Source organism: Calidris pugnax, unplaced genomic scaffold (assembly GCF_001431845.1).
Source record: "Calidris pugnax isolate Ruff unplaced genomic scaffold, ASM143184v1 scaffold74, whole genome shotgun sequence".
Lineage (NCBI taxonomy): Eukaryota > Metazoa > Chordata > Aves > Charadriiformes > Scolopacidae > Calidris > Calidris pugnax.
The window spans coordinates 392959-411381 of NW_015090790.1; the positions used below are offsets into that span (position 1 = coordinate 392959).

At 42.5% G+C, this 18423-nt stretch overlaps 1 protein-coding gene across 3 annotated transcripts; it reads left to right on the forward strand.

The window, feature by feature from the left end:
• The first annotated feature begins 108 nt into the window (after window positions 1-108).
• Window positions 109-17111, forward strand: PCNXL4 (pecanex-like 4 (Drosophila)). Of its 3 annotated transcripts, XM_014966605.1 has the most exons (13): window positions 816-1016; window positions 3697-3747; window positions 3972-4077; window positions 4467-5193; window positions 6796-6975; window positions 7067-7581; window positions 8426-8526; window positions 8675-8797; window positions 9055-9418; window positions 12294-12397; window positions 12816-13846; window positions 14417-14603; window positions 14968-17111. In XM_014966605.1, exons 4-13 carry the CDS (start codon window positions 4505-4507, stop codon window positions 15217-15219), a joined length of 3546 nt encoding a protein of 1181 aa, XP_014822091.1. In that variant the 5' UTR covers window positions 816-1016; window positions 3697-3747; window positions 3972-4077; window positions 4467-4504; the 3' UTR covers window positions 15220-17111. The 3 variants fall into 3 exon arrangements, with proteins under 3 accessions (XP_014822092.1, XP_014822091.1, XP_014822090.1); XM_014966606.1 differs by lacking the exons at window positions 816-1016; window positions 3972-4077 and adding an exon at window positions 109-240; XM_014966604.1 differs by lacking the exon at window positions 3972-4077.
• Window positions 17112-18423: the final 1312 nt, after the last annotated feature.

The following is an 18423-nucleotide window of genomic DNA, read 5'->3' on the forward strand; positions in this document are numbered from 1 at the left end:
TGCTAAATGTTGTAATAACTAAAGAAACAGACCAATGCGTTTGGGGTCGCAGCTTCATTGATGCGGGAAGATTACAGAAACGAGTAAAAAAGGTGATTAAAAAAAAAAACCACCTCTGACACTTCCATGCCAGCTCTGAGAGGGATGGTAAGAAACCTGAGGCGAGCAAAGCTACCCAGGTGAGGAATTCACCCTCTCAAGAGGGACGGGAAGAAACCTGAGGCGAGCAAAGCTACCCAGGTGAGGAATTTGCCCGCTCCAGAGGGACGGCTCCGAGAACCCCGGCTGCCGGCAGGGAGGCCGGGGACCGAGGCAGAAGGCCCGGTGCAAGGCTGGGCACGGCAGCCCACGCAGGCCTCACCTGGGGACCGAGGGGTTTCCTTCATCCTTCCCCTCCGCGGGAAGCGGCTGCCGGGCCGCAGCGGGAGCGGGGGGACGCCTCACGGCTCTGTGTTACCACAGAAATACGATGGTTACGTGAGGAGAGCCCGGCCGCAGGAGCCCGTACGGCTGGGGGAAGCGCGGCCGGGCAGGGCGGCGGGCTGGCGGCAACCCCAACGGCACGGGAGCGGGAAGGCGGGCAGCCCCTCGCCCGCTGCTCTTGCGCCGACCCCGCCGAGGAGACGCCCGTAGAGGCCACCCGCTGCCATTCCACTGCCCGCTTCCCGCGCCGCCCGGGCAAAATGGCGTCAGTCACCGAGGGGAGGGAGAGGGCGGGGCGGGGAGGGGGCCGCTGCGGCGAGGCGAGGCCGGGCCTCCCTGCCGCCGTTAGCCGCCGCCTCCGCCTTCCCCCTCCTCGGCAGCGCCGCGGGGAAGGGGCCGCGCCGGCGGGGAGGAGCGGGTGGCCGCGGCCTGCGCCGTTCGCACTCCCTCAGGACAGCCTTGGGGCGGAGGGCTCCCCCCCGCGCCATCCTTCTTCCTCCTCCTCCATCCTCCTTCCTCCTCCCGCTGCAGGCTCAGCCCCGTTCCCCTTTCTCCCCGCAAAGCCCCTGACCTACTCCGAGCCCGGGCCAGAGGTAGGTGCCCGCCTCGCAGAGGCTCTTTGCCGTGGCTGCCTCTCGCCGGCCCCAGCCGTTTGCCGCAGGTGGTGCAGGCGCCCACCCTCCCGTTTCCCCCCGGCGGCCGGGGCTCCGTAGGGCGCTTCACCGGGGCGGGCAGAGGCGCCGGGGCCTCCTCGGAGCGGGGAGGCGGCGGTGCGGGGACAGCGCGCCCCGGCCGGCGGTACTCTCTCTTGAGGCTCCCCACCAGCCGTCCCTCCTCGGGCCTGGTGGCTGCCCGGCCTCCGCATCCCCTCGGGAGTTTAAAAACAGCAGAGGCTTTATTTTTGGTCGCTTGAGTTGATTATTTCCGTTCCTGCGGGAGACCCGGAGGAGAGGTGGCTGGGTGGGAGGTGCGGAGGCTCCGGTGGGAGCCCATCAGGTCAGGTGCAGAGGTGTCTCGGGAAGGAGGGGGTCAGCAGCCCTTCCCAGAGTGGTCCCCGGGAGGCTCTTCCCATAACTGGAGCCCATTGGCTTGAAATGCTTCGTCCCAGGGTCTCGCTGGGCGATGGCATGGATGCCGTTGAGGAGAGGACCCCCAGCCTGCTCCGTCTGGCTCCCTGGCTTGGAAGTGGCCTGCAGCAAGGCTGAGTCTTTAGCCACGCAGCACAGGTGCGGGTGTCGGGGCACACAGGTGGGTAGGAGAGATGTCCACAGCCCCTGCTTTGTGCCTCCCATGCTGGCATCCCTCCCTCCTGTGCTGGCAGGTGGGTTATAACCATCACTTAGTCTCGCGTGAAAAGATGAAGACCGCTGAGGTGAGTATTCTTAAGCCTTACGTGCTTCGGTGGCTTAGGCAGCTGAGGGCTGTGCACCCCTCCTCCTGCAATCTGCTGGAAACAAAACCAAACCCCACAGAGCTGATCCACCGTCAGTGGGTGTGAAGGGTGACGGTCGTTTGGACAAAAATTCATTCCCTCCTGTTAATTTCTCCTGAATTTGAGCAAGATTTGCTTAATTCCTTTTTGTAACAAGGACGTAGACTATTGCGGCGGGGGGGCACGTATTAAATGACCTTAGGGTGGTAAAGTCCTTTTACCATCCTTGTTATGATAGTGTCGAAGTCGCGCGGATCCCTGCTGGCGATGACAAACTGTTGTGGTGTGGATTGTTTGGGTAACCAGGCAAATTGTCAAAGTCGGGCCAGGCCTGTATGTTAGGAATGTGTATCGAAGCCAGGTCCTGTAATGCTCGCTGGTGTCGGGACTCTTGTTGCTAGAGCTTTGCACAGAAATAACGAGACACGCGTGCCTGCCTCTGTGAAGTCCTTACCTGGCTATTTGGAAGCCAGGAGGATCGTGGAGGGTATCGTTTCCATAGTTCGTGAGCTTCCATCTTAGGATTTTCATTTATTTATAAATTTGCATCTTTTTATGGCTTGTTTTGAAGTGTAGCCAAGTTGAAGTGTACTGTTTATATATGTAGATATTTTTTTTTCTCACACAAAGGTGTCTATTGTTTACACAGAAACTCTAAGAGGAATGTTTTGTTAGCAATGTAAACTGACAAACACAAGTGTAGACTTGAACTTGAAACAAAAATAGCCCTTCTTAGTGCAGAAAACCACAGCTACCCCAAAACAATGCACCTTTTGGTTCCACGGGTCTTTTAAAATTGTATAAGAATCTTCTACTGTGTGTAACTTTCACAGCAACTTAGTTTCATGCCAATGTAGCCCCCTAAACAGTGTTTCTTTTTCTAAAAGACATTGGGTGAATTGTGATATATCTATTTATTTTTTAATTACGTTTGAAATTGGGTTTTAGTTGGGTGTGTCTCTGTTGCATTTTCAAATTCCTGAGCCGACTGCAATGAATTCCCCTCTCCATTGTCAACATGTCTTTTCCATTAAGACTGACAGTTGCCTTTCCCTTCCCTTAAGAAACTTTCTATGACTTAAAATAAAATGACCAAAAGACCTCTATAGTTTCAATATTCCATAGTATTCTATGTGTAAAAATTCCAATTTGGAAAAAAAAAAAGTCATTCAACAGCCTGCATGGAGAGTAGTTAACAGAGCCTGTGGGGTCCTGCTTTTCCTTGTGGAGCATGTTGACTACATGGACCTCAAATAAAAATTTCAAGTTGAGCTAATGCGTATGAGTGGCCTTTAATCTCTACCATTTGCACTCTTTCTAACCTCGTCCTGTGATGACTAGTATCTACCTACAGCCAAGTGACTGATAAATGTTTGCTAAGGAGTAAACTGTTCTCAGAAGTGCCTAAAAGCATTTAGTGTTGTATAAAGACAGAATCCCAGTAGTGGGGAAACTCCGCAGCAGCCAAGTGTTTCGTTTTTAATATATCCATAATGATGGCTGATAGCAAGTCATCAGATTATACAGGACCAGCAGAAGAAAGTCAGGAATTCAGTACTTGTGCAACTCCTAATGCACACCAGCATCTCTTTTTTAGAATTATTATTAATGAAGTGCTTTAGCACTGCATTTTTGTGCTGTTTTATCCTATTTCTTAGCTTGAGCATTTCTAACTGTCATTTATGCATTCTAGTAGCATAAAATTATATTTGAGTATCATAGTTACCTTCATAAAGGCATTACTTTTAATGCCCGATCATCTCTAAATGAGTATTCATATCTGATTTCTATTTGATGATTCATTGTAAATGTTTACAGGTATCTTTTTTTCCTTTTTTCAGCTTTCTCCATTGACAGACAAGAGCATATGCCGACTCTGCTACAACTCACAAGTATTGTGTTTATTTTTTATTTTATATGTTTTAGGAAGCAGAAGTAAACTGTTTGTTTAATGTCTTGTGTAGTGCTTAGTACAGTGAGATTCTGTTCTGCAACTAGGCTGTGCAGGACAGTAAAAATGCTGATGTGGAAAACAATTTTTAACATTTCTACTGATTTATTTTAATTTCTTTTTTACACTTAGTTTATTTCATAACTAAGGCTTTGCTTTTTACAGGGACCTTGGTGTGACTGTATCCTTGCACTTATGTGGCTACTCAGTGAAACCGCTGACTCTTCTGTTTGTATATGGAGATCCTTAATAGGATTAATTAGAATTAGAGGTCTGTGGCAAGATGTGATTGTAATCGGACTGTATGGGGGGGGAAATCAGTTTTAGGAAAGTGTTTTAGTGTGGAGATGAGTTGGTTTTATCTCCCAAGATCCGATTGTATGTGGGTTTTTTGTTGCCTAAAGCTTCAGATTGTGAACATATTTTTTATTTTAAAATAAATAATGTTTTTTCCATTTTAAGTGTTTGTTTAATAGTTTCTTTAGGTGTTTACTAGTTTCTAGCAGATTCTTTTGGTGCTTTAGGATGATATCTGGTAATGCTAACATGTCAGAATTCCACTGTAAGTTAGTACATGAAGACAGGACCAAAGAATTCCCTGGATAAGTTCTGAGTTCCAGATTCAATAATGTTTCCTTCTTTCTTTCCGTTCTCTTACAGGAAAAATGATATTCATCCAGCATTCCTGAGTAATAAGAATGGGTCCAGATGTGCCTCTGCTGAATGATTACAAACAGGAGTTCTTCTTGAAGCGCTTTCCACAGACTGTGCTGGGAGGTCCCCGGTTTAAATTAGGCTATTGTGCCCCTCCTTACATATATGTGAATCAGATTATCCTTTTCTTGATGCCATGGGTTTTGGGAGGAGTAGGAACACTTTTGTACCAGTTAGGAGTTATGAAAGACTACTATACCGCAGCACTCTCAGGAGGACTGATGTTTGTTACTGCACTTATTCTTCAGCTGACAAACCTATATGCAAAACAGAAAACAGTGACAATAGAAAGAATGCAAATTCAGAATACCCTCACAGATGAAGATGAGTTTGAATTTTCCAGCTGTGTAGGTTCAGAGACAGTAAAATTTATTATTCCTGGCAAGAAGTATATGATCAACACTGTATTTCACTCCCTTCTGGCAGGGGTATTGTGTGGGTTGGGAACTTGGTATTTGCTGCCAAACAGAATAACCTTGCTGTATAGCAGCATTGGAGGAACTGTTATGATCTTTGTGTTTGGATGGGTGACTATATGTATAGGCGAATATTCGTTAATCATAAATACAGCTACCGAAACAGCTACATTCCAAGCACTGGATACTTACGAAATCACAGCTCTGATGAGACCTTTCTACATTTTTGTCTTTATTACAGTGGATCTTGCACACAGGTAAACATAATACAGCATTTAGCTCATTAAAGTAATGGTTATTCTATATGTTTTTAATGAGAATTATTTTGAGATTTTAATCAACTGTAGAAAGTACAAAGGAAGAAGATAGAAGAGTATATGGTAAAAATGCTCTGTGCTGTTGTTTTTAAATTTTTATAGCATTCTACGTAAATTAGGAAGAGATTTCTAAGTAAGGGACAGCTAAAACTATCATTTAGTTTCAATTTCAGTATTTTTGTACAAAAGCATTTGCATCAACGTCCTTTTTTAGAGAGTATGTTTTTGGGAAAAAAAACATGTTCCTGACCTGGAATCATAGATCTGAACACTGCACATTTCAGGAGTACTGGATTTATATCCTGATTTCACCCTGGAATATTTTCTGATTTAATCTTTGCAAAGTGATTGCAGAGGGTTATAAGTTGCGTGCAGAAAAAGCACAATTAATTTGGTTTGCATGTATGAATAAGCAAATGTGAGCGTTGGTGTATCTTTATTATATGGATTTTGAACTTGGATTTTTAAATGCTTTTGTAATACAAAAGAACTATATCAGTCTACAAATAGGAGACTTCTATATTTCCACTTTTCAGAATAATGTCTTAGCTAAAGTATTTGTAGAATCCTTAAAGCAAGATGCTTTTAGGTTTACTTTATGCATTCTTTCTCCCTGTCAGGTGATATTTATATCACTTTGTTACATGTACATATTTTATGGTTGGGGTACTTCAAATGCATTTTTTAAAAAGCATGTTTGATTTTACTAGTTTTGCGCTTGGAGATGTCTTTGTTAATGATTTGGGTTGCCTCTTCAATTATGATATGAGAAGTAGACACATGGTCTTGGATCCCAAATTCTTTTATCTAATTTCCTGAGGAGAAAATTCAGATGTTCTTTAAAGTCCTGACAAAATTCCTTTGAGGCTTACTTATTTATTTATTAAGAAATAGAGAGAACCCAAATATCTTAGCAGTCCACCTTTAAGTTAATTAGCTAGCTATTGAACTATATATCACTTAGAATTTATGCAGATTCCTAATAATGACCTCTGAATTCTTACAAGAAAATTTTAATACTTTTATGTAGAAGATGACACTTTGTATTCATAAAGATAGTTTTTATGTATAGTGTACAGGCAACGTGCCAGTTCTTTCAGTGTTAATGCTTACATCTTGGGTCTTGGACTTGGATAAGTTTTTGCTTTTGTGATTTTGAAAAAATGCTTACCTTTTCTTGTTAAACGATTGAGATCTGGACCTTTTGGTTTTGCACAAGTATTTCTTGAGTGTATTATCACAACAGTCTCAAAACAATGAGGATTCTTGCATCACTTGACTCATCTGTGTAATCTGAAGGCTTCAGATCTTTTGAATGAAAAATTATCCTGCGTTCTGATGTTCTCATTACTGTATTACTGCCCCAAGCATACATTTATGTCCTTATTTTTCCTTTTAAGAGGCACTCTTTGAGACTTTGAAGATAAAATATGTTATGTTTATACTTCTGGATTTGCTGTAGTAATTAAAAAAGAAAAGTCTTCCCCCACAGCAGTTATCTTTTCTTTCACAGAATTCAAATGCATTTCTTCTTTTATCCAGGTTTGCTGTCAACACACCCATTCTAGAACAGATAAACCAGATTTTGCACATCATATTTCCTTTTCTGCCGTTCTTATGGGCAGTGGGAATTCTGCCCCCGCTTGACGCACTTTTTCTATGGGGAATGGAACAGCTGTTGGAGTTTGGACTAGGAGGTTCACCTATGTCAAGTAACACAAAGTAAATGTTGTTTATATAATTGTAAAATATATCAATATTGTTTATAACCTTTTTCTTTTCAAGCAAATCTTTTTTATTTTCTCCTTCACAGGTTGTTAGTAATGTTTCTCATTTCTGCTGGAACAGCACTAGCATCGTATTTCATTCCCAGCACTCTCGGTGTGATCCTCTTCATGACTGGATTTGGGTTCATACTGAGTCTTAACCTAAGCGAGATTGGGTTTGCCTTCAAACACACCATGATCAGCCATTTAGCCTCCAGCAAATCTAAAAATACGCACAGAGGTCTTAGAATGCATTTTGGGTGGAGGGAATTTATTTTTTATTTGACTGTTTTGATGTTTGCTCTCATAGAAGCTAGCCTGCTTCATCAATTCGCAGGCTTTTCATCATTTTCCAAAGCCAGTCCTCAGGCCATAGCGAGTTACGTTCTGATCATATTACTTATAATTATGTGGATTCTTAGAGAGATTCAGAGAGTGTACTTGTTTGGAGTCTTCCGAAACCCCTTTTATCCAAAGGATGTCAGGACTGTGACTGTGTTCATGGAGAAGCAAAGAAGGCTAATGAAAGTTGGTGTTGTCAGGAGGATTTTACTAACACTAGGTAGGAATACGCACTGTCTGTTGTTTGTTAGATGATGCTTGTGGCAAGATTGAAACAACGCTAGAATTACTGTATGTGCAAGGTTCTATGAATGAACTAAGAAAAAACAAGTTGATGGAAATATTTGTTGATGTTGTGCTAAATTGTGCATCGAGGTCAAAATTGCTGGTTCAGAATATCTGAAAGTGATTAGTGATTTTATTTATGTCTTCTTTTAGGGGTAAACCTAAAAGTTGAGCTTTTTAAAAGTCCAGTTCAGAAAGCAAGGCCTTTTAAAGGATTTTAGCTCTACATCAGTACTTACTTTTGAAAAAATGGACCTCTTAGATTTTTTTTTTTTTTTTAAAAGGTACTCAGAAACAAAAGTGAGTTGAGAGTCTTCAAGTTGACTAAATACTTGGTTCGTACAACTTGCTAGTAAAGGGAACAGTCTCCTTTGTGGTAGGTTAGGGAAAATGTATCTACTTTTGGGGAACCAAAATTTGATGTAAATTATTTAATTTCATAAAGAAGCACCAGTTTGGGGAAATGGATTAATGAGTGCTATTCCCATGTTTATTTTTACTTATTTGAATGTTCCCATTCTGCTGGGGAAAAGCAAACACCAGAAAAAGTAATAGCAAATTACAGCTAAGCATCAACGTAAATGTTTGCCATCTTGGGCTATTAGTACAAATATGCTGTTTGATATCCTGGAAGTGTAATACAAAGAGGAGTTTGTAATAATGAAAGGAAGAGTTCTCTTTATGCCAAGATTTCCATTATGCAATAAGACTGCTTACCTCTGTGGATTTTAATTACGTTTTTGAAAGAAAATCAATTATTTCTTTTATTTCAATTACAGTGTCTCCGTTTGCTATGATAGCATTCCTGTCACTAGACCGTTCACTCCAAAATCTTCATTCTGTGTCTGTTTGCATTGGATTCACAAGAATATATAGGATGGTAATGTGGATTTTAAATATTTTGGCCTAAGAAATTCTCTTCTACATGATTTAAGTATTAAGGTGCCTGGGAAGAAATATTCCAGGTCACAAAAGCAGAGATAGATAAATACATTTTCAAATGTATGTCTAACATACCTCTATTTTAGGTCTGGCAGAATACAGAAAATGCCCTCCTGGACATTGTGGTTGTGTCAATAACACAAATGGTGGTGTTAAACCCAGAACTCTGGTGGAACAAGAGCCTCGATACAGGAATCAGACTCCTGCTGGTAATTGTCATATTGTAAATTTAAGCAGATAGTTGCCACTTAAAGTCTTTGTTTCCTTGCCCTCCCGTATTAGAGAATTACAGAGTTCAGGACCTAGCAGTCAGAGGCTAAAAACTGTGCTAAGGTTTGCATTCTAACACCAGTCAGTGATAATCACGCCTCATTTTCTTAGAATTGTAGATGAGGCAGGTTTGGCAGTGATGAACATGGCATGATACACGATACAAACAAACTCGCTGTTTCCACGTGTCTTGCAGGTCGGTATCCTACGGGATCGACTGCTCCAGTTTGTCTCAAAGCTGCAGTTTGCCGTAGCTCTTCTTTTGACATCGTGGACAGAGAAAAAACAACGTCGCAAATCGACCGGCACCTTAATCACACTCAACGTCGTTTTCTTCCCAATCCTGCTGACCTTCATCACCATCTCTGCTCTCCTTTCTTCTCCCCTGCTGCCGCTCTTCACGCTACCGGTGTTTCTGATCGGGTTTCCCAGACCTATCCGGAGCTGGCCAGGACCCGTGGGAGCTACAGCCTGTGTTTGCTCCGACACCGTCTACTACCAGCAGATGGTTCCGAGTCTGGCTGTGGCTCTGCAGTCTGCACTGGCAGCTGGTAGCTTAGGTAGGTGTGCTGGCAGCAACCTAGCTAAAATGTATTTAGGAAACGTGATTTTGCTCGATAACAGGAGAATCGTAGCATCTGATTTAAACCACGTTTCGTGGCGTAGGTTAAATCTGACATTCAGAGATTGTTCAGTTGAGGAAAAAGTGATTATTTTTATCCTTCTTGTACACCTCTACTTGTTACGTTCCTGTAAGACAATAATTGTGGTGTGTTATCTTTGAAATAAGGAGAAACTAAATGGTGATGAAAACAGGATCAGTCCTAATCTTTTTATACTGAACCTAATTGTAGGCAATAAATTGAGGAGTTCTCTTAACAGTAGAGATAAGGAAGTGTATCAGGCTGTTCTTCGTGGCTGTGTACGTATGTGTCTTTTCTCTGCATCAATCCCATTACTCAGGATTTAGACTGAATATTAGGAAGGAATTTTTCACAGAGAGAGTGGTCAGGCATTGGAATAGGCTGCCCAGGGAGGTGGTTGAGTCACCATCCCTGGCTGTGTTTAAGGGACGTTTAGATGGGGTACTGAGGGATATGGTGTAGGGGAGGGCTTTGTAGAGTAGGGTAGATGGTTGGACTCAATGATCCCAAGGGTCTCTTCCAACCTGAACGATTCTGTGATTCTATGATCATTGCTAATTTGACTATCATGAATATGGACTGGATGTTTGTAAAATCCACGGTGTAGCCTAACTAGCAGTAAACAGTTGAGAACAGAACGAGTTGATAAGACTTAATGTCATATCTTGTTAGGGTAGGGTTGTAACAGGACTTCTGGTCTTAAGGCCTGTGAAAGACATCATGATGGGTATTTCACGGAATGATATAAACAGAGGTGAAGAAATGCACAGTCTCTTTCCCACCTGGAGACAGAATAACTGTTAAAATTGCAAGCTTGTTTTCTTGAGAAACACTCTTTGTGTAACCTAAATCATCAAAGGATTGTTGCCCTTAGACAAAAAGCAAATATTTACACAAACCTCTTGGAAAATGACTAGAACTAATATTTGAAGACCGTGGAAGTTAATCTTAGTCACACTTTTCTGAAGCCTGTGTGCACGTGCCTTACTAGGAAACATTTCCTGCAGTTTTACTACTGGTGTGGTTTTTTATTAAAAAAAACAAAACTAGGAATCTTTTTTCCTCTAAAGAGGAGAGACACTTCAGTTTGCCTACTGCATCAGCTTATGTATGTGTTTTATATATAATAGATATATTTTTATATAGATAATATCAATATATTTCTATCTGTTATATCTATCTATTTTCTATCTATACATATTATAGATGTAGATATGTATTTCCCCATTGCCATCATGACTGCGGAGGCATGTATGCCTCAGACTAAATAATTTAAACACTAGTCTTGAGAGGGAGAAAAAGTCTCTTTAATATGAAAACCTATGAATTAATGTCTTCAAGCAAGAAAAAAATGTGGTGTTCTCAGATGAGTTAAAAATGAAGAGGTACCACTTTGTGTGTGTGTGTTTTAATTTAAAACCGTACTTTTTTGATGTAAAGAAGTTTTAGTAGCTAGCTAGAAAAGAATTAAAATCTTTGCAAAATGTTAGCAAGAAAATGCACTTCATTAGCTCAGTGGGATAGAAAAGGTTGCTTAAATTTTAACTACAGCTTAATGGTTGGTTTCACTGCTTTCATTTTACAATATTCTAAAGCTAAAACTCTGTGCAAGTGAGCGATCACTTGGATGTGAGTGAGAGCAGAAGCAGGTCATAAACTGGCAGCAAATGTCATGCTTAAGAACAGCACCATTGTACAGAAGAAGTTGCCAGTAGGCTGTAACTTAAAAGAAATACAGTAAAACCACCAGTCGCTAGGAAGCTTGATGTTGCACTTTTCGTTGAAATAGGTAAGAGAGAGAAAAGGGACCTTTTTTGGACATAAGTGTATTTTTTACAGTGACAGTCAGATTGTGAGATTTTTTGAGTACTTTGAGTACTTTGTGTGATCTGAAGTTGTTCAGGACTTAAATTTTCAAATCCCAGTTTGTTTTGTGTGGCTGTATTTTTGGTGATGTCAAACTTAAGGCAGTGGGATCAGTTCTGTTATACACACACACAGAGGTATTTCAGATACAGTAAAAATCATCTGTAGTCTATCTGCTGTTAGTGTTCAACGTGTCTGATACTGATTCACAAATCTTTTAAAGTTGAGCAGGTGCTCTTGAAAATGTGGATCTTTATCTCTCTGCCTCAATGTGTCTGTAGAATGGGTGGGATATGATGTCATTGGTAAGCTGACATCTGAGCAGAATCATTTAAGCTCCGGAATTCGCATCCTAAGGGATGTTTTCTAATCATTCTGGAACACAGACAAGTCAATTTAGGAACTGGCAGTGTAGGCAACAAATCCTGTTAAGTTACACTTTTATTTCTCCCATAACAAATAACCTTCGTACTCCACAGCAAATAGGGGCATGAAGGTACTTGTGTGCTAGATGACAATTCTTTAATGTACTCAGCAGTCATAAGAACTTTGGATCTCCAGGTGACATCAGTGGAAACCGTGCACTTGGAAACGCAGCCAAAGATGGTCTTTATCGTGAGTGTCATGTCTGCAGCAGGAATTGAACGTGGGGTTGCTTCATTCTGGTCCAGTATGACTGTTGTAGTCCTGCATTTCGGTGAGGGTTTCCCGGTTTTCCACAGCTTTTTCAAAGATACCACTACAATTTCAAGATCTAGCTTTGCAGCTAGTTCCTTTAAGATTGTAGGGTACTATTTAGTCAGTTTTAACCGATTTCCGATGCAGATGCAGACATATGTTGTGTTTGCAGTTGAATTCCTCAGGTTTTCATCACAGTAATGCCCCAGTAATACCCTAGTTTTCTTTTTTTTTTTTTCTTGCCCAGGTCTCTCTCTCCCTGGATCCCATTACTTGTGCCGTTTGCAGGACAGGCTGATGTGGATTCTGGTGCTAGAGAAGGGCTTCACATACTGCGGTGTTAACATTAAGGTAACTGCTGATGGCTGACTTTATTGTTTGGATATCGTGCAAACATTTTTCTGTATACTATTTCAACAATGTAACTCATTTACCTGATGTTATGGTCATTTTTCTTAAGATGAGTGTTATTGCTATATTAACTAATCTTGCCACTGACGTGCTTAGCAGATGTGAAATTTTTTATCATCTAGATTGTGACATTGTGAGGCAAAGATTTATTTTTTAAGACACAGATCTGTGTCTAATATTGCGGTGAGTGCTTTGCTATTATTTCTAGTTAGATTTGTAGGTTGAGTTGTGGAAATATTGATAATGGAATGTATCTTTATTTGTTCAGAAAAATTCTGTTGGGAGAAAACAGCTTGCTGTCATTGGAGGCGATGTACTGGGGAAGAGTAAAACCAAATAGTTTTCATTTATGCTTTAGGGGCTAGAATTGCAGGAAACATCCTGTCATGCTGCTGAAGCTCACAGAGTTGATGAAATTTTTGAAATGGCCTTCAAGCATCAGGAGCAGACAAAGATTCTCTCTCCTAATCACCATTTTGGACACATTTTGACTCCTTGTACTGTTCTACCCGTACGGCTGTATTCTGATGCCAGAAATGTGTTATCTGGAATAATTGACTCTCATGAGAATTTAAAGCATTTGAAAGATGATTTCATTAAAGTGCTTGTATGGATGCTTGTCCAGTATTGTTATAAAAAATCAAAAACCTGGGAAAGCCTGGGCAGTGCCGACAAGAACAAAAAAGGATCATTTCCAGAAAATCAGCATAGCAGTGTGGTAGAAAGATCCAGGCCTCTGAGGGAAGAAGATAGTTTTAGCGTTGATACAATCGAGGACTGGACTGATGATAGTGACATTTTTGATCTTGAAACCAGAACGAAAGACAGAAAAGAACCTGGGCAGTGGGGAACTACACCAAGAGTACATCTGTCTATTCCAGGATCTGTAGACACACAGAGCCAAGACATCCCACAAGAGATGTCACCAGAAGATAAGTTATACAGGGCTGTTGTGCTTGGCCTTCCTGTTGTAGACAAAGGGAAACAGGAAGAAGTTTTACCTCAGGTTACATTTAGTTGCTCTTACTCAGAGCTGTTGAGCATCCCTGAAGAATGGAGAACAGCCCCGGTGCCTACATCCAAAGTCAATGAAATGAGGCAGAGGTTTCCAGAAGAATGGTACCACTTCATTTTGAGTCAGCTGGACTTTTTTCATCTGAAAGAAAAGCCTTTCAATTTACTTGAAGACCTTATGAAAGACAAAGCTTTGAAAGACTTATATGTCCATGGAGTACTGTCGTGTTGTTTTGGTCTGTTTGGACTGGATAACACCGTGCCTGCCCCGAGCCACGTGTTCAGAGCCTACACTGGTGGCATCCCATGGTCTGTTGGTTTGGACTGGCTAACCGGCAAACCGGAGCTCTTCCAGCTTGCACTGAAAGCCTTCAGGTAAAGGAAAAATATTCCCTCCTATCATAAAAATTATATAAAGAACCCTGTGCTTCGAAAGTAAGTATCACTTCTCTAAGAGTAGTTCGTGTTAAAACCATATCATTTAAATATATTTTTAGCTTCTTCCTCCATAAATATTGCCTGTAACCCCAGGCAGTGAAGGCTGTGATTTGGAGGTTCCTTCCTTCTTCCCTTCCTCAAAGCAGCTGCCTCCAACACTGGAAATCTGCTGTGATAAGTGGGGTGAAACCCACCCATTTTCATTGTCCCCATAAACTAAGAGAACTGCGATGAAGTGAGATGTTTGGCACTTTCCATTATCAGGCAGCAGTAACAGGGTAACAGCGTTTGAGGTGAATGAAGGATGTTTAAGCTAATGTGTTTTACATCTGATTGAGCTAAAAGCATCCCCATACTCACTTCTAGCGCCTCAGCTGACAAGCAGTAACTTCCAAAGTTGGTAGTGCTTGATAACATCTGATGGGGCCTCTCTGCCTTTTCTAGCCTGAAGAGGCTTTTTTCCTCCCGTCTTTTGTCCTACTTACTGTACGGCTCTGTGCCTTTCAGATACACTTTTAAACTTATGGTTGACAAAGCAAGCCTGGGTCCAGTTGAGAACTTCAAAGAGCTGGTTAACTATCTGGAAGAATATGAAAACGACTGGTACATCGGGCTGGTATCGGATCTTGAGTGGCAGCAAGCAGTTCTTCAGGAAAAGCCATACCTTTTTTCACTGGGGCATGACCCAAACATGGTAAGAAGACAAATGACTAGTAAGCAAGGTCAAAGTTTGCTTTTCATTTCCACTGTCTGGGGGTTTTTTTCTTCTTTTTAATTGTGTTCTAAAACCTGAAGGCTGTGCAACCAGGGTTTGCTTGCACCAGACAGGAGTTGGCACCACTGTTGTTGAAAGTCACACCACGTGGTTCTTTGGATGCAGCAGGATTTCCTGACTCCTTCCTGGATGGAAGATTTGAACCAAGGAGACTAGTTCACACACTTTGCCATTTTTAAAGGGCCGATACTCATAGTATGGAGCTTCGCTGCTTGATTTAGTGCTTTTTAACCAAAATGCTTGGAGAACGTACTGAACGTTTTGATCCGTTTTTCTCTTAAAGGGAATTTACACCGGGCGAGTCCTCACTCTTCAGGAGTTGTTAGTACAAGTGGGAAAACTTAACGACGAAGCCGTCCGAGGTCAGTGGGCCAATCTGTCCTGGGAGCTGCTGTACGCCACCAACGACGACGAGGAGCGGTACAGCATCCAGGCACACCCCGTCCTGCTGCGCAACCTCACCGTGCAGGCTGCAGACCCACCCCTTGGCTACCCCATCTATTCTTCCGAACTGCTGCATCTGCCTCTGCTCTAGCCCTTTTTAATTATTATTTTGTATTTTCCATCTGCATGCGGGGAAGCAAATGTTCATTGCTACATCTGTGCACTGTAAATTAGGTTTTACTCCCCAAAGGGCGTTGGGTGGCAGGGCCAAGCCAGCGGATGGAATGTGCATGGAAATGGTGCCGCCCAGAACCTTCAGCAGGCAGGAAGTTTTGAACCAGTTTCTTGTTGCTGGAACACGTGAGACACCGTTGCCCGTGCGGCTGACGAGCCAGGAGGTGCTGAAATTCTCTTCTCCAGTTTAGAGAAGAGCAGCATCATTCCGATCATTAACTATTTTTGGTGTGTTCTGATTTTTTTATATATATATTTTTTGTTCTTTTTAATAGTTGGACAGGTGACTTGCACTGACAGTCAGGTTACAGCTCACTGTAGTACCGTGAACCACAGAGTTGGTAACCAAAGTGTACATACAGCTATTTATATGATTTTTTTATTATTATTATTATTCTGGCCATTTTATATTTGACTGACTTCAATTTCGGCATTTGTTAAAATGTAAGACTTTAGCTGATCTTTCTTAGTTGTAGTAAGTTATCAGCTCTGCTTTAACAAAGTAAGTTGTAAGGGATGATTTTTACCAAAGTACTTGTTTTGGGAGCAGAGAGAATTTATATAAAATTCTGTATTCTGAATACTTGTTTTGGGAGCAAAGAGAATTTATATAAAATTCTGCATTCTGACACATTAAACACCTGCGTGACCTACTGGTGAAAGCAGACGTGCAATTAGGGGAGAGAAGGAATTTAAGTCCAAATGGCTTAATTTCATTTCCTCCTTCCAATATCCATGTATTTTTTTATATCTAAAAATATATGTGGATTTTTTTGCAATCTACATCCACATCACTAACCAGTCTTCCACAAATACAGCGAGAGCCTGATGACAGGGAGCCAGAATCCAGCTGTCTGTGCAAGAATTAATTTATTATTTGTTTTTTTAAGCCACACCAGAGGTCAGAACAGAATTTTAAGGTTGGTTTGCAGTGTTACAGGTCCTTGAAGAGGGCTCTGGGTCATCTCTCCAGTGGCTTGTTTATCCTGTTGGTTACTGCTTGCCTTAGCAGGTAAATGTGTTTTCCCTGTAGATCAGTAGCTCCAGGGCGGTCGCTGCTGGCCTGTGCCAAGCAGGGGGTAGGGAATTGTCTTTTTCAACCTGTAGAATAGATTTAAATCAGCTCTGCTCTGTACTAGCTTAGAACACCCAGTGTTGTACATTTTGGAGCATGTTTATTACTTGGCTGTTGGCCATTTCTTTTGATTGGTGACCAGAAAGGATCTTAAAAAAAAAAATAGGCAAATGGTGGAGTGGAATTCAGATGTGGAAAGGAAACACCTGTCAGAGCCTGTGGTACAACACCTTCATGTGCAGGATGGAATTCACACAGAACATCGATGGAAGCAGCTTTAGGAGGTGACTGTTGGGGGTGCAGGAGCATAGATGAGAAACTGCCAATAACCTAAAGTCACCTGGCTTGGCCATGAATTGTGCCAGCAAAGAGAGTGATGAAGCTGGTCCAGAAGGAGCTTTTAGAGAGCACCTACATCGGCTCCATCTCCAAAGGAACTATTCCTGGCAAATGTTTAATCTGATTAAAAACTTTCCATACCAGGAGTATCATGAACTCGTCAGCTAGTTCCCTTCTTTGCTGTTCTTACAGCAGTTGGAAAGTTTGGATTTTTCCCTACATCTAATTAAACCTCCCTGCCCCATTGTAAGCCTTTTACTACTTGTTTTCTGTACCATCACAGGAAATTTACTTACCTTTTTTGCAGAAGCAGTCTTTTATTTGAAGATGATTATAATTTCTGCCCTCCTCCTATTTTTTCTGTAAATTGAATAAACCAGTTGAGAAAAGCTGAAGAGAGCTGGGATGGTTTTTCTCTCCCTTTCCTCTGGTTCTCTCCCTCAGCCATCAAGCCTTCTGGAAAAGCATCGCTGGTACCATCCCAGCAGAGATCCCCGCCGCTCCATCCTCTGCCTGCTGTCCCAGGCCCTGCCTCCTGCAGCCCCTTACTCGTTACCTGCTGCACCCGTACTGCCATATCTGCTGTGCGTCAGGGGATGGAAACTGAAGCATCCTGTGACCATCACCTGCGTGTGGGCTGGATTGGGAGCTGCTGCAGTCTCATGCAGACTCACTGCTGCCCTTTTAGCACATTTCACAACCACAATCCAAGAACTGGAGCGTTAGCGAGTCAAAGGAACCCTCCGTTCTTCCAGAACGGCGTGAGACACGACATTCATCATCCTTGGTCAAGTTTGGTGTGGGTTTTTTTTTTCCAGACAGTATTTACCATATTTCTTAAATGTCACGTTAAAAACATGACTCTTGACTTACTCCTTGTTATGGCTGGAAGTGTTCAATAATTTATAAATTTATTATCACTCAATGATATAAGTAAGAATTTTTCTTACCTGGACCATGTGTGGCCTGAGGCACGTCCCAGTGTTACTGAGGCCTTTGTCAACAGGAAGAAGGTCACCAGCCTTGTAAGTACAGACGAGTAACCACCACAGAGGTACTTTTAGCTAATGGTTGAATTGGGAGTCAGTGAGATGGTAATTTCACTGAATTTTAGAGTTGGAAGGCACCATAGAGATCATCTAGTCCAACTCCCCCGCTGAAGCAGGATTGCCTAGAGCTTGTCAGAGCATGTCACTCAGGACGGCATCCAGGCGGGTCTTGAAAATCTCCAGAGAAGGGGACTCCACACCCTCCCTGGGCAGCCTCTTCCAGGGCTCTGCCACCCTCACTGTGAAGAAGTTTTTCCTCATATTTGAGTGGAACCTCCTATGTTCCAACTTGTGCCCGTTGCCCCTCGTCCTGTCACTGGGAACCACTGAAAAGAGTCTGGCTCCCTCCTCCTTCAACCCACCCTTTAGATCCTTGGAAGCATTAATAAGGTCTCCTCTCAGCCTTCTCTTCTCCAGACTAAAGAGTCCCAGCTCTCTCAGTCTTTCTTCGTAACGGAGATGCTCCAATCCTTGAATCATCTTTGTTACCCTACGCTGGACTCTCTCCAGCAGTTCCCTGTCTCTCTTGAACCGGGGAGCCCAGAACTGGACGCAGCATTCCAGCTGTGGCCTCACCAGTGCAGAGTAGAGAGGGAGAATGACCTCCCTTGACCTGCTGGCCACACTTTTCCCTAGGCAGCCCAGGATTCCGTTGGCC

Coding starts and splice junctions, on each gene's coding strand:
- PCNXL4 (XM_014966606.1), top strand. CDS start 4,505: ATGGGTCCAGATGTGCCTCTGCTGAATGATTACAAACAGGAGTTCTTC. Junction 8,798..9,054: donor CAGGAATCAGACTCCTGCTG/GTAATTGTCATA, acceptor CGTGTCTTGCAG/GTCGGTATCCTACGGGATCG. Junction 13,847..14,416: donor CTTGCACTGAAAGCCTTCAG/GTAAAGGAAAAA, acceptor TGTGCCTTTCAG/ATACACTTTTAAACTTATGG.